A 16,019-nucleotide genomic window follows, 5' to 3' on the forward strand; every position below is an offset into this window, starting at 1 on the left:
TCAGAGAGACCCCTATTTCCCAGAAACGGCTCTCGTTTCATGTAAATAGCTGCTTTTCATGGCTACATTGGGATAAATTGCACCCTGCTGGACAAGACGGAGACAATCTTCACCCTGGAGCCTCTTTTGTTGACATCTGTATGCGTTACCATGACAACACATGTCTGCCCGTTGCTTGCGTGTATGTACCTGTGTGTTTGCTTTCATGGTTTGTATTTGTGGGGGGAAAACACATTGCGTCTTATGTGGGCAAACGCACAGACAAACAGGCAGGTAAAGAATTCTGGTACCCTTCTTGTTCGTACTCAAACATACACAAGCAGGACTGCACAGAAAACAACACATGCGTGTGACAAATACACTGAATGAGGTTAGACTTACTTCTAACTACCATGTCCTAGTGGGAGGCTGCAGGCACAGAAGTTTATTACTAATCATCTTCGCGCTAAAAAGGGCAAAACTAATCCAACTATGACAAAGCCTTTTTCCAAAACCCTCAAGAGGACTGTGTGTGTCCAGTCAGCTGGGATTAATCTGCTAGAGGAACACAATGATGCATGAATTATTTTAAAAGAAGTGGGTTAGAGATGCCACTCCCCCTTTGGGATCACCAATGCTCTATAGACTGCAGTTTCTAACCATCTAACTTAGCAACGTAGCAACGTACAAGCAAAGCATTTCTGCACTGTTTAATCAACGTTTCTAAAGTTACCATTTTCCTTGCTGACAGAAGAATATTCATATCCGTATGCAATTATGCTGATTATGTCTCCTCTGAGACTTGTGAAGTCAAGGACTATGCCACCTCGAAGACATTATTAAACAATGGCCAACTGCTTTGTTTATATTTGACCACGTGTCTGTACCTCCTCATTACGTTCATTGCTGAAGGAGGCTATGACAGGGGGTCTAATGGGGGGTCAAGGAGAGGCTAAAACACAGCTGAGGGCTATATGCCCAGCGCCATGGCAACCAAAAAGCAGGTTGAGGTTGTGCATATTAATCATAAGGCTAGAAAATAGTATGTGTGCATGTGACTGTATGGGTGAGAGGATCTCCTCCCGTGGGCAAGTCAGCATTCACCCATGAATTAGGTCAGTGAAATGTGCCTAAATTAGGTCAGTGGCAGTCAATGGGTGCCATCCTGGACAATAGTAAGAAGAAAGGAGGAAAGAGAGAGAGAGAAGGGAAGAGAGAATCCATACGGTTAGGAGAGCAGAACCAAGCGGCTTATTTCATCTTAGCTTTAACACTTAGTTAATTACTGCTAAGATGGTCCATGTAGAACACACATACTCCAGACACACGCACAACCTCTGAACCAAAAGCTCCTCCCAAAGCAGAGAAGTCTTCACAACTTCAAGCCGTAACTTTTTCTCTACTCAAACATCCCTGGTATCAGAATCAGTGCGCATCAAAACCCCGTTTTGATTGAAAATGCTTTTGAAAAGCAGTCCGATTTGGTTACATTGCTTAGGTCTGATTATTTAGCACCCCTCCTCCTCCCTCATCTCCCTCTAGCTGTTTGAATGCGAGCTTCTTTGTCAGCTGCCTCTGTTTCATCTAGCTGTTTCCCTCCCTATTTTGAAGAATCCACACCGGGAGAGAGGTTGTTGTGCGTTGTTGCCAATAAACGGAGGAACACAGGAACCTTTGAAGTCTGTGGCACGTTGTGATTCGCTTTCATCGTCCCGCATCTGTCAGTCAACAAGAGAAAATGTGACTCCAAAAGGAAACTTTTGCTGCTTTTTCCCCCCAATTTCCTTTTCCACACATATACACAAAAACAAAACGACACAAAATTACAACAAAGACGGCAAGAATGACAAAGGCTGTATTGGGCATTAGACAGACAGGGAGTGGGCTGAATACAAATCTGAGAGGAGCTGCGAGATGTTTGAGAAGATTCTGATGTTGCTGAACTCCTTCCTGCCGGGGCTTCCTTAGCCCACTTTCACACAAAGGGTAAGGGTGTGTGTGTATGCGTGTGCATCTCAGTCTTGCTATGCAGTGCTCTCTGAACTTTATTCTGTCAGCCCTCTGTCGCTCGTCTCAGAGCAGTTGGGTGTCAGAGAGGAGGAAGAGCATTGACAGGTGTCTTCTGTGGGCAGCGTGTGTTCAGCAGAGTGATGGCGGACCCTGGGCCTGCACCTAATCACACACGCCTGCAGACTTGCTCTGACAGCCACCGAGTGTGGGGAGGGGGGGACACACACACAAAGGCTCCCATCCCTGGGCAGCGATCAAACTCGAGCCCAAGGCTTGCCTAGAGATGTGACAAGGCCCACTTCCCCTTTTGCTGCTTTTCCCCCTCTTCCCCCTGCTGCCAATCATGTGTCGTATGTTTCACACTCTTGCACGCGTTTGTGTGCTGAGCATTTGTGTTTGTGCTAAGGCTAAGCCTGTCTACACAAGTTAGGAGACGTATAGAAGCGAGAGTCGAGGAGACAAAGAGACACACGAGGAAACAAAGGGCTTAGCAGGAAGTGTTGAGCCAGAAACGACAACATGTACAAGCTGACTGTGGCTTGGAGTAAAGCGAGCCACAATGAGTTACAGTGACTAACATTACTAGCCAGAGAGAGATGCTGGGTATAGGAGCCAGAGAACTGAACTGCAGCCAACCTGGATGAGGCTTGGACCAGATACGCTGGGACAGCACTCGGGGCCCAGCTTCAGTCAGTTAGGCCCCGGCCACACGAGGACGAAAACAGTCGTTTGCGTTACCGTTCGGCCATACGAGGACGACCGAATACGGCACTAAACGACTGCGGAAACGATAACGGGTCCCAAGGTGGATAGAACGGCATACGCAACGCTCTGGGGAGTCCAACGGCTCCGTGTGTACGCCCTATACGGTCATTTTCTGATAATGATGAGGCAATAGCCCCGCCTCTCCCCACCTCTGTTGCTCACCCCCGCGTCAAAGTAAACTGCACACTGAATTCAGATTATTTATCTTTCTCTCGATATGGACCTAAACGCGAGTGAAGTCTAATCTGACAGGACGGAGACACCTCTCAAACTACCTAAACAAAAAAATTTGCAAGAAAATACAGAGTGGGAAAAAAAACAGAAAGACAGAGAAGAGGGCAGGCTTATAGGCAAACGGGGAGAGAGAGAAAGAGAGAGGTTCTGAGGCTTTTCAGCTCCGGAGTGGGGTCGAGGGGGGGGGCTCCTGAGAGTCAGGCAGTGCTGGAGCCCAGGCTCAGAGGAAGGGCCAGGGCTGAGCAGGGGCTGCTGAGAGAGGAGCCAGGGCTGGAGGCCAGAGGAGGGATGGAGGGACAGAGAGAGGAAGGAGGGCTGAGAATAGGAGGAGGCTGTGGCAGAGCCGAGGCTGAGGCCGGGGCCAGGGGCCTGAGCTTTAGATTTAGTCAGCTGTTCCCCTGGCCAGCAGCTGGAAGGACGTAAGGAGAGAAAGGGAGGGGAGGTAGCAGGGGAGGAAAGGGCAAAGTCTCAGAGAGGGAATCGCAACGGAGAAACGGGAAAGTGAGAAGAGATGGAGAGGCGTAAGAAAGGAAAAAAATAGCCCATCAATAGAGAGGGAGAGAAAGAAGAGAGGAAGGGGGAGTTGGTGGTGGTGGTGGAGGTTTGGAAAGAGGACAGTGGAAAAGCCATTAGATTCCTATGAGAGAGAAGACAGCGCTGAGAGCAGAGCGACTAACAGAAGGTGGTTAAGGCTCACTGGCTTTGCAACCACTCTTCCCTTCCTCCCTCTCTGGTCCTCCTGTTCCCTCATTCCTCTCTCCCCTCCATCCATCTCCCTCGTCCTCCTCTCCTTCCGTCACTGGTGCACCATTTACTGGCTCTACTTTTCTCAACCGGTTGTGCTTCGGTAACAACCCTGCTATTCATTGCATACGACCTGCAGGCATGACCCTAAACACACACTGAGATCCCAAACAGGTGCCCCACACACACATACACACAGCAGGAGCAGCAGCAACGGGACATGTGACTGAAGGGGGGAGGTTCACAGGGAGAGTAGACAGAAGGGCTGAAGTGAGAAGAGGGAGCTCTCTGTGGCTGCCTGAGAAGCAGGAGAAACAACAAGGGAAGAGGGGTTGAAAGAAGAGTGGAAAGAAGGAGGAAAAAAACGATGTAATTAAAGCACAGCGCATACATGCTTCGTTTCTAGAAGAGTGGTGAAATGAGATTTGGAGTAGAAGAGCAAAGGGGCAAGGGTTTGCCGTGGGGCAGGCAGCCACTGCTAGCAGAGCACTTTATGGCCTATTATATTCTATTCAGATGGACCAAGCAGTCTGGGATAAAAGCGTTAAGTCTGTGTGTTAGAGAGTGACTCAGCACTTAGAGCCTTTCCATGTGGACCCCTTCATAACTAACTACACAATGCATATGAGTGAAGTGCCCTGCTTTATGCATATGGATCACTCACTCCCACACCTATGGCTCTTTCTCCTCCTCCTCCACCTTTTTCCTCCTCAACCTTTTACACATCCTTGAAGAAACACTCCACTTATCTGTTGTTTAGAGTTTTCAGCTGGATTCAACTAATTCTACCTGTTCATATAAGAAAGAGAATAAGTGGAAGAGAATCAATGGGAGGGGTGTGTTCCAAAAGCAAAAAGCCTGACACATGCATCCCTTAGCAGATGTACTTTTTCTTTTTAACTTTCATTCAAATTAGGAGAAGTGATTTTTGTGTGCAAGGCCCTCCTCTACTCCTCCATTTCCCTCCCCCCAATTGCTTCCTCTCCATCACTCTCTTGTCTCTCTACAGCTCTCCCTCCACCCATCTGCCCTTTCCTCTTCGTTCTACCACTGCGCCTCCCTATCCCCTTCTCTCCTCCCCTTGGTGGTGGTTAATGGCAGAGGGATCCAGCGTGGAATATAGATCAGTGCGAGATGGATGGGGCACCAGGAGCTCAGGCCAGTCCCGTAGGTCCCAGACCAAAGATTAACTAAATATTAGCTGACAGGAAGAGAGAGAGGCAGGGACACAGCTGCAGCTGCTAGTGCCACTGCCCGCAGAACAAACGACAGAGACTGGTTTTAACCCCATTTGCTCTCGGGAGAGGGAGAGACGCGTGCGATACACACACACGATGCAAAAATACACACAACGCATTGAGCATACATACTGCTGTGCACGTGTACACACATGCTATCAGAGGCACCCTGGGGGAAGAAGTCCACTAATCACATTCTCTCCTTCCCCTCTCTGCCCTGCCAAGGCTGATGGCGAGGGGGGGAAAAAAGGAATAAATCTTTATTAGGCGATGTGTCCCTGCTTTATCGATCGCTTCGCTCCTTCCCTCCCATCCTCCCTCTCTACCCCCCCCTCTTTCTCCACCCTCCTTTTGTTATTTTAGGCATGTGTCTGCCATCCAGTCCAATTGAGTCAGGCTGTACATCAGAAAGGACCATTACCCATGTCTCCAAGGGCTGGGCTGTCACTGGATGTAAGGGGGTTGGAGGTGAGGTGATGTAGCCACCCAGGAGGGACAGCTAGCTGGATAACGGCTAGCCAGACAGCCAGGCAGACACACAGACAGATACGGGGTTTGGAAAAATTAGGGAGACTGAAAGGGTGGCAACAACAGAGAGGGACATCCTCAACAATAGGAAGTGAGAACAAGCATAGTATTGCGCAGACACTCCGTGATTTATGGTGCTAATTTCCCAGCCACTATGATAACAAAAAGTCACAGCTTTTTCCCGCTTATTCCAAAAGATGTACCCTAAATGATTTAAACTGGTTTTATTTTGGATACAAAAGTGTTACTTTTTACATTTTGATTTATATGAAAAAAACATTAACACATTAACATTGTGCATGTTAAATATTGTACAACACAAGCAGTACAAGGACTTGTTCATTCAAAACAAATGTCAGGATTCATCTGAGAGAGAAAGTAAATGGGTTTATAAACTGGACCAGAATTTCCAAATACTCTGGGACCAACATAAATATTAAGGTATATAGATATTGAGCAAAGCAGTGAACTTCTCATTCAGTGCATCAGCTAAATGGCTAGCATAAAAGATTTCCGAAGGGTAGGCCATGCTTACATCTGAAAAGGTTCCAGGAAGATCACAATTCAAGGATAATTAAAAAACGTCTGAGAAAGACACAACAGCAAATAGGCCAAGTCCTGCTACTCCCCTCATTCCACCGAGTGGCAAACAGAGCTGCTAAATGTAGAAACAGTGATAGCCCCTGAGGTCTGGATGCAGACTAGCACTGAGCACAGCACAGAGCAGCAGCTAGCGAGCGGGCTAGCTTCCCTTTGGGACTTTAGACACAGGAAACCCTGTGGAAACATGTTGTATCTAGATAGGGGCAGTGTAAATAAGATATGAGTTTCTATTGCCTGGCTTGGGAAATGAAACTGGAAAATTGAGAAGGGAAGAAAAAGAGATCATGAGAGCTTATAAACACAAGGAAGGAATGCATAAAAAAGAAGGAGGATAGGCACAGGTATGGAGTGATTAGGAGTACAAGGGAAAGCAAATAAGACTACAAGAAGATGAAGGGCAGGAATGAGGAAAGAAAAAGAACACAAAAGCAAGCCAGCAAATGAGCAAAAAGAAAAGAAAGAACTCCTTCAAGACAAAACTCTTAAGAAGGGCAAACTAGATTCCATAGTCAGTTCAAAGCCGCCATCTCCTTCCCTTTGAATTTCTCTCATTCTCTTTCTTTGTCTGTGTCTCTGTCTCTCATGCCTGGGGAGCTTTTCTAGCTCTATTCAGCCCTGCTATTCTACAGAGCAGTGAATGCATGTCTCACATGCCACACAGCCACGACATCGTTGGACCAGGCACAGCCAGAGGCACCTCACACTCTTAGGACCTACTCCTCTGCATAGCTCACACGGCACTTGAGCCTGCCGGGCAAGAAGAGAAGGTAAACTCCCCCTCTCAATCTGGCTCTGGTTCCCAGTTGTTCCACAAAGGAACAGACAGGCCGGGCATGCATTCTGTCCCCTCTCTGACGATCTCTCAGGTGAGAAATTGCTTATTGGGACCGAAGCACGCATCCACCCATTCAATCAGGCAAGCAATCTTTTCCTTTGGTCAGGTGATGTTTATTGGAAAACAATAATGTGAGAAGGGCCTCGTCTTTCAAGCAGAGGAATCGGCCACTGGAGGAACAGTCTGACCAGATTGACCTTTGGCTTTTGTAAATCCCTGGGGGTCAAGTGAAGAGGTGAGCATTGGGCCAGCTCAATGCTGGGGAGGGACCAGTCGATGTGTGTTAGTGTTAGTGTGTGTGTGTGTGTGTGTGTGTGTGTGTGTGTGTGTGTGTGTGTGTGTGTGTGTGTGTGTGTGTGTGTGTGTGTGTGTGTGTGTGTGTGTGTGTGTGTGTGTGTGTGTGTGTGTTTGCACATGCGGCATGCATGAACGTGTAAAGGGGATAGGGTGAGAATGATGAAAGACGGGAATGTCGTCCACCCTCTTATCATTAGAATGCCTTTATTGAGCCTGACACACACCGCTATCAACACACTCACTGTGCCATTAACACAAGTCATCCAGACACATGCTCACATTCACACAAAGATAAAAACAGGCTAAGGAATCTTCATGTGCTCAAAGTCCTGTGTAAGTATGTGCTAAAGAATATGTTTGTCCAGGAAACAGCCTGAACAGGTAAATGCACACTCCATTCTCAGCTAACACTCATTTGCAATAACACCAAGAGGTCAGTTGGTCACAACAAGGAAAGGTCCTTGTTACCTTGGTTAAAGTTAGTTTAATGTAGACAAAACACTACGAGCCAAAGTCCTGCTATTCTCTTATTTGTCTTTGTTAGATCAAAAAGATTGGCCTTAATCTGGGACACATTGGTAACTTTCTACTGTCTCAGTAAAGTATAAAGTGATTATCTGCACACACAAATACACAACAACATATCATTGCTGATCCAGAGCCGTTTGGCTTCTGGCGAGAAACAGCTGTTGACCAAACTGCACAGAGAGGCTCTGATCTGGGGCAACAGTGAAAGCATATGTTGTCTCTAACATGTATTCTCATAGTCATGTATTAACTACACACACACAAAGATTACGCTTGAAACCTGCCACTGCAGTACGCAGAGTCTTGGCCTGCTTAGTGCTTCTTTCAGCAGCCCATTGGTGCAAAGAGGAATTCATTAAAAAGAAAAAAAGTGGAAGGGAGCATGAGATAGGAGAACGCTGAGTGCTGCATTCCCCTGTTGTTATTATTGCCAAATCGAAGAGAGAAGGGCGGCTGGTAATAAAAGTCATTAAATGAAATAGAAAAAACAGCTTTTAATAGGGCCTTGTCATTGTGGATTTAGTAGCCTTTCTATCGCCTGCTCCCTCTGCTATGTTCCCTGTGCTCACAGTGAAGAGAGGGGCAGAAGCTGTGTGGAAGCACTGGATTCCTAGACAGAGTCAGCCAGCCGAGGAGCTGTGCTGACGCACACCCAGCAGCCACAGTCTGGGACATGAGACAAGTCAAGCTGGAACAGGGATTGGAGCAGACGTTAGAGGACTCATGCTGGAACTTTAGCTGGTTTATTTTAACAGGCTCGATGAACGCTGATCTTGTACATTGAGATACTCTGAAAATAAGCCAGTATTACCACGCAGACTCATTTTGAAGTGTGGTCTTGGGGCAACCTGGTAATAGACCTGAGAGTGTGGCAGAAACAAGGAGGCCAGAGCTGGAACTAGGAATGGTTATTTAAGAGGGGTGGGGAGGAAACAGCTAGGATATGTGGGAACAGGAATGGGGTGGAGGCTGGCTCCAGTCAGGTGGAAAGACTGGAAATAAGGCAGACAGCTAGCTTGGGATGGCAGAAAGACTGTCTAATGGTACATCTTGGGGACAGTCTAGTAAATGTGAATAGCAGGAGACCTTTATGACTGAGTGTAGAAGATGGAACATAGCAGAAGTTATGGTCTGTGGTGGGAATAATCTATCCGAAAGCACATCTTGGTCTGGGAAAAGGAATGGTTAGATTGTGTAGTTGGGACAGTGGCGAGCTTTGGGACCTTCTGGACACTTCTGACACGCTGGGAACATGACAGAGCAGGCATAAGAGCCAGTGGTCATCTATCACTTGATGAGCACAGCAATGATAATGTCTTTTTCTTTGGGTTCAATCGTTGAGGGGACCACCCAGACTGAAAGCTCCCCGGGGCTGACTGCCTGTGAGTAATCGAAGGCGGAAACTGAGCTTGTGCTGAAACTCATTATAAGAAGAATGAAAGTAATTATCATGTAAACACGTTTCCGATTTACAGCCTTGCTTACTCTAACTTCAGTTTACATTGATGACCTTCTGCACAACTAGATGTGAACAAAAAAGTCATTACCTGGATTGCCTCAGTTCAATGTCACCACGATGTAACATGGAAAACATTGACGGCTATATACAATGCATAATATTTTGTCGATAAAAAAAAAAAAGTGCACTAATAGACACATTTGCACAAAGAAAGACTTAGCTAGCACGTTTTCATTAAGCGACAGCTGAAATGTATCCTATCTTTTTACATTCAGCCGACATAATGGGACAAAGGCCTGGAATCTGCTTCTCTCAGTCTCTCAGATACACTCAGTTAGCCAAAGAGAGCACTTTCCCTAAAGAATCAGTGTCTCTTCACATGGATGTGGTTGCTGCCTCTTATTCTCTCCCTCTTGGACAGCCATTTGTTTACACTAGTCCTAGGCTCAGCCATGTTTCCGTGACGATCCAATCCCAAGGATAGTCACATGGCTGGGGGTAGACCTGAGGCGCCGGCTCCAGGATCACTGCTCCTTCAAGACTCCAACCTTCGAGCTCGGTACATAAAAGATATCCGACAAACTGACCTTAAGGTTTACTTTTCCAGTTTTACTTTGGGGAATGATTTTCTAAATTCACGAGTCATATGTTGTCAGTTTCTCTCTTAAGTCACATGTTGAGCCTCGTAACGTCTTGGTTTTCACAACAGCATTAAACAGCATTTTCGGAAGTGTTCCGTCTTTCTCCTTCTCTGATGGTAGGCATGTGGGCTCATTCTCGACGGCATTGTAAAAAGATAAAGGAACTCTCTAACCTAGCAGGAAAATAAAACCAGATCCACCCACATGACAAGAAACAGCCCACACACAAACAGAAAGAATAAGCCCTCACCCACCAAAAATCCAGCATGATAGCGTCTTGCATACAACATGCTCATGCAAGATTTACGTTTGGCATCTTAAATTCTGCACCTTTGTGGACAAAATGCTTGAAATGTCGATGTCGGTCCTCAAGAAGCTCTTTGAAAAGCCTTGTGAAAATAGTTGAGAGTACAAAAATGTGTTTGAGTTTGTGTGAAGAAGAGTGTGTTCTTGCACAAACATCCTCAGTGTTACTTTGTAAGTGGTTCGGATCTCTCCTTGGTATTTGGCTTAACGCTTTGTAACACAAACAATAACCTCCAAGTGAATGCTAATATTCTTTGTTGTTTTATCAGCCCCTTTGTTTTGTGGGTGTGTTTTATTGTTGTAAATGATGTCTGATATTTCGATGGTTCTGCCTGAATGCTAAGCAAACATGTGATTTAAATTCAATAGGAAATGACATATGGCGCGACGGCTTCTCTATTCTCACACCTAACACATGCCTTTTACGAGCCAATCATAAGGGTTAGGAGAGTTTGTTATGATTTTTACCATCTGTGTTACAAAAAAAGGAACAGGTTAAAATACAGGGAACCACCGGCCTGGTTGTTATTTCACTGTTTCATTGACATCATGATGAAAAGAGGGTGAGAGAGAGTAGATGACGCAGAAAAACTAATTAAGATTCTCCCGAGCGTGAGCAAATTAACCTGAGTTACGAGCTTGCAGAAGCACAAGACTGACACACATTCACACACAACTTTCGTCTTTGAAATAGGTAGAGCAGATGAGAATGACATTCCCACTCAAATAGGCATGACTGCCATGGACGTTCAGTGATATTTTAAGCAGGGTGAAGACAAATATTATAGGCCATCTAGTCCAAAACCACTACCATGGAAAGTACACCAAAATAGGCTACAGGATATGCATATTGGTTTTCATTCTTGTTGCATTTAAAAATAGCCTCAACAGCCTCATCACTCAGATTTGGGGCAGCAGCATGATAAAATGACATGTAGCTTCATGTGAAGAATTAGCCTAACAAGGAGAGCTGGATAAATAGGCTGTAGCATGTACCGTACGCTAATGACATTGCAGAGAGCGACATATGCCAGGCATCAGTATGTCACTCCATGGGGACATGGGGCTTACAGTAAGAGGATAGTAAGAGAGAGGTGGTGCTGTGTGTGTGTGTGTGTGTGTGTGTGTGTGTGTGTGTGTGTGTGTGTGTGTGTGTGTGTGTGTGTGTGTGTGTGTGTGTGTGTGTGTGTGTGTGTGTGTGTGTGTGTGTGTGTGTGTGTGTGTGTGTGTGTGTGTGTGTGTGTGTGTGTGTGTGTGTGTGTGTGTGTGTGTGTGTGTGTGTGTGTGTGTGTGTGTGTGTGTGTGTGTGTGTGTGTGTGTGTGTGTGTAGGTTATGGTTTATTTACCTCTTGGCACAAAGCCCTGAAGGCAGACAGAGGGGGTGGGAGTTAGAAATACATGGATGAGGGGTCAAAGGGGGGAGGAGCAGGACAGCACATGTCATATATGAATGAGAGAAGAGGGGATGAACTTGACCCAGACTGGGGGACTAAAACAGGAAGGAGGTAATGAAGTGCAAACATGCTTTGTCATGCCATGTTAGAGCCATAGGATTAGAATTCTATAATTAGAGGACGGGGCACCATAATACTAGCCTTTCAGCATGATGAGCTGCCGAGTCTAAATTACACAAGGGGGCCGGAGAACAGCTGCTGTGATCAGAACAGGCATCTCGGGAAGTTTTCTACACCGGTAAAACGATGCCTGGTCTGAAAACCAGACATGGAACTTGGCACAAAGGTGAGATTTGTACTAATGTTTCTATGATCAGCTCATGACAATGTAATGTTTATGACAGACAGTCTTCCAGGTCCAAAAGCGACATGCATAGTCATACATTCATCTGCAGTTTTTGATGTATAAATTACACACAGGGTCTCATGCAGGTTGAGGTTACATATGTTTCACTACCTGGTCAGCGGCTGACAAATTCATCACTGATTCAACGGTAGAGAGTGCAAGAGGGCTGGAGCTGGGTGGTTATAACACTGCTATAACAGGAGGAGCAGTGGACTGCTAGATGACACTTGCTTTCATATATGAATATTTATCTTGAAGGCTGGCAATGGAACAGATGAGCTCGCATGGGAGAGAGAACAGCCAATCCATCTCACTCTCGACCATTCTCTGTGCTTCATTCTTTACTTTCAGACATCCCCTTCTCTTGCAATCACCATTTCAATGCCTCTTTCCTCTTTTGCATTTTCCACCCACTTTCTCCCTCTAGGCTTCCCCTCTTTTTCTCGATATCACCCAATCTATTGCTCTTCCCCCTAAACGCCATCCCCCTATCCATTGGCTCTCTGCAGCACTGATGTATCGAAAGAGATGTAGACAAAAAAGGAAAAAAGCGTGTGATTAATGTCTTTGAGAAAAAGATAAATAATCACAGGAGACTGGGGGCTGGTAGTTGGCCTTAGGGGAGTAAATATGGAGAGTTTTATAGCTGCTCACTTGGGAGAGAGGGAGGTGGAGGAGATGAGAGGGGGAGGAAAGGAATACAGCGACAGCAGATCCATTCAAGTATATTAGCTTTCCCCCTATACACAATAACCTCCACATCTATTCTATTCCTCTACTGTCTTTCATCATCAGCACTGAATCTCCATACACACACACACACACACACACACACACACACACACACACACACACACACACACACACACACACACACACACACACACACACACACACACACACACACACACACACACACACACACACACACACACACACACACACACACACACACACACACACACACACACACACACACACACACACACACACACACACACACACACACACACACACACACACACACACACACACACACACACACACACACACACACACACACACACACCTTTTTTTCCAGGGCCAGACCCACTGTATGTATTTGATGGGCCAATACATGTGGTTGTGATGTGGCTGACAGCCCCCTCCCATGCTGCCCTGCTTTTAAGCCCTCACCCTCCAGTGGCTGCCTGTCCCCTGGAGTAGATTGCATCTTTTATTTATCATTTTCTCTTCTTTAGCTTTATTTCCCCTAGCCCCCCCCCAAACAAATGCTGTGGCGAAAATTGCAATCAGCATAACATGCCCTCCTCCTGCTGTGTACTCGCCTGTCATCCTCCACTCTCTGTGAGCATGCAGGATGAGACTGACAGCCCGTACAGACGAACACACACACACACACACACACACACACACACACACACACACACACACACACACACACACACACACACACACACACACACACACACACACACACACACACACACACACACACACACACACACACACACACACACACACACACACACACACACACACACACACACACACACACACACACACACACACACACACACACACACACACACACACACACACACACACACACACACACACACACACACACACACACACACACTCTGTGTTTATCAAACCCCCACACATAATCTTGTCTTTCTCTTTCTCTCTCGCACACAACAAAAACACATGCATGGCCAAAGAAAATGACCCCGTTCCCCTCTTTGTCTCTATTTCTAACTATTGCAAAGCACACACACACACATTAATTTCCTCACTGACGCCCTTACACTGTTTTACTCTGTGCTGGGTGTTTAGCTTCCCGAAGCCCCAAAAGAGTGAGCACATACATGAGTCTAATGCTGGGGAATCTGGTAAACAGGCCAGAGAGGGAGGGAGAGCTGCCTGCCTGTCTGCCTGCTCCATGGCTACTATTGTGCACTGCACATTCTCTGAGCCCACAAGAGCTGAAGCCATCTCCACACAGATTCTTTGGAGGGATAGTAAGCCAAGAAGTGAGAGAGGGAGCAGGGGAGAGAAAAGGAGAGGGTGAAGGAGGGAGGAGGAAGAAGATCATGCATAAAATCTTGTTTGGAGAAGGCATTAAGATTCAGATGAACTGGGGAGGGTAATGGGATTAAAATCCTGAACCGTTTCCATGGGTGGGGAGTCGGATTGACAGCTGAGTCTATTGCACTGACGATTGCAGTGAAATATTGTGGCTCTGGCAAAGGCAGCTAGCCAGGCATGGAGGCAGGCAGGGAAGCAGGGGATTGCTTAGCCTACAGTACCTCTGTTTACTCCAAGCTTTACCACACATAATACAGAAGACGGGGGGGGGGGCATCTCTGCCTCTATCAGCTGCACATAGCCTGGGCTTTAACTGAATATTGGGAAAACAGCAGAAAAGCTTCAGTCTGTCTCACAAAGGTGTTTGGCAAACAAAACAGAAGCACTGTGGCTTTAAATCGCCCTCCCTCCCACCCTTTCGAAATATCTTCTATTTAGCCAGCGGTGAAAAGATATAGGGGGCTTTTGTCTGCGTACCCATTGGTGGGGGCATGGAGAGCTGGAAAGACATAAAAATAGGAACAAAGTACTAAGCTTCCAATTGGGATGGCTCTGGGCAATTCAATGCGCTCAGCTCAGTGGGCAAAAACAAGGAGAAGTGGGCTACTATTACGGGCTTATCTGAAAATAGGCTATTCTCACACAGCTATAGTATAGACTGGTGTGGAAATACCCTGCATTGTTTATAATACACACGGCTATGGGAGGCAAACACAAGCCCTTTAAAAGTCTGCCATGGCTCCATAGCAAATGGCAAACCGTGCGAGTTAGACGTGTTGTTCATTGTCGTCTGTTTTGCTGCATTTCTGTAACGTTATAGTCCACTCACCGACTTGCAATACGTTGTCCACCCAGCCACCCTCTAGCAGAGTGACACCCCGTAGGAAAGGCAGCTGGGTCTCGTCGTTATTGTCCCCGCTAGTTCCACTTTCCTCTCCTCCGGCGTTGAAAGAGGAATACATACAGATCTCCTTCTCGCTCCTCGGGAATGACCAATATACGATCCTCCGCTGCACGGGTTCCGGGATCCTCTCGAACCGCTCCTCCACCCTCTGAAACGGCCACTTCTCCGCGACTCTGCGTGCCGCGATATCGAGCAACGACTCGGGGTTATGTGTTTTTCCGTTCCCCGACCCTCCCGGAGCGGACCCTGCGCCGCCACACAGGACTCCTCCAGCCCGCTGCCCCTGCCTGCATGCCGGGTTGTAGCCGGGCCTGCAGCAGAGCCGCTTGGCTGGGGGCTGCTGGACTCGCTCGGCCATGATCGCACCGCTTCCAACCTGAAGCGCTGTTCCTCTCCGATCATATAAACGGGATAAGGAAGAGAAAAGGGCAATCTCGCACCGATTGTTTGCCGTACATGGAGAGACTGCCCTTATTTGGAAAGGGAGGCGGCGCCTGCGAGTTCCGTGAAGTCCTTTGTGTTGTCAAAGTAACCGGGAGGGGCGGGGTCCTGGAGCGCAGCCAGCGCACGAGTGGCGCTATAAAAGGAACTGGAGGCGGAATTCCCGAACGTCGGCAAATCCTTTGTGAAGCCGTTCGGGAGCGCGAGGGCGGAGCCCCGGCGGCCGACGGCCTTTGAAGTTTCCTTCTTATTTGAGTTTAAAGGCGGGGACTTAATCCAGGGGCGGTCTCGCAGTTTCCCACAGGGGTAAAAGGGGGCAAGAAAACTGACTTTTTTCCTTTGGAGCCTGTGCTACCACCCCGGGCTCTAGCTTCTTCAATAACAACGTGATGGTTGTTTTCGAGGCTTAAGTCCAAAGGACTCTCAGCTGTCAGAGACAGAAAGGGCGTGGGAGGAGGAACATAAAGATATGGAGCTGGACATGCCTGTCCTCTGTATTCACTACTCATGCATGTTGGTTAGTGGCTGCTGCAGCTTATGGACAATTAATTGTACTCGAAAATAAAGGAAAAATAGCTTCCTTGCTATCTCTCTCTCTCTTTCTTTATTGTTTCAG

General features: G+C 47.0%; 1 protein-coding gene across 1 annotated transcript in view; it reads right to left on the reverse strand.

Annotated features, from left to right (window-relative positions):
* The window catches only part of LOC117452830 (zinc finger SWIM domain-containing protein 6-like), a 47,042-nt gene extending 31,085 nt beyond the window's left edge, over nt 1-15,957 (reverse strand). The window contains 1 exon segment of the mRNA XM_034091615.1: nt 14,888-15,957. Within this exon segment, the coding sequence (XP_033947506.1) occupies nt 14,888-15,320 (433 nt within the window). The 5' untranslated portion in view covers nt 15,321-15,957.
* Nucleotides 15,958-16,019: the final 62 nt, after the last annotated feature.

This window comes from Pseudochaenichthys georgianus, chromosome 9 (genome assembly GCF_902827115.2).
Source record: "Pseudochaenichthys georgianus chromosome 9, fPseGeo1.2, whole genome shotgun sequence".
Lineage (NCBI taxonomy): Eukaryota > Metazoa > Chordata > Actinopteri > Perciformes > Channichthyidae > Pseudochaenichthys > Pseudochaenichthys georgianus.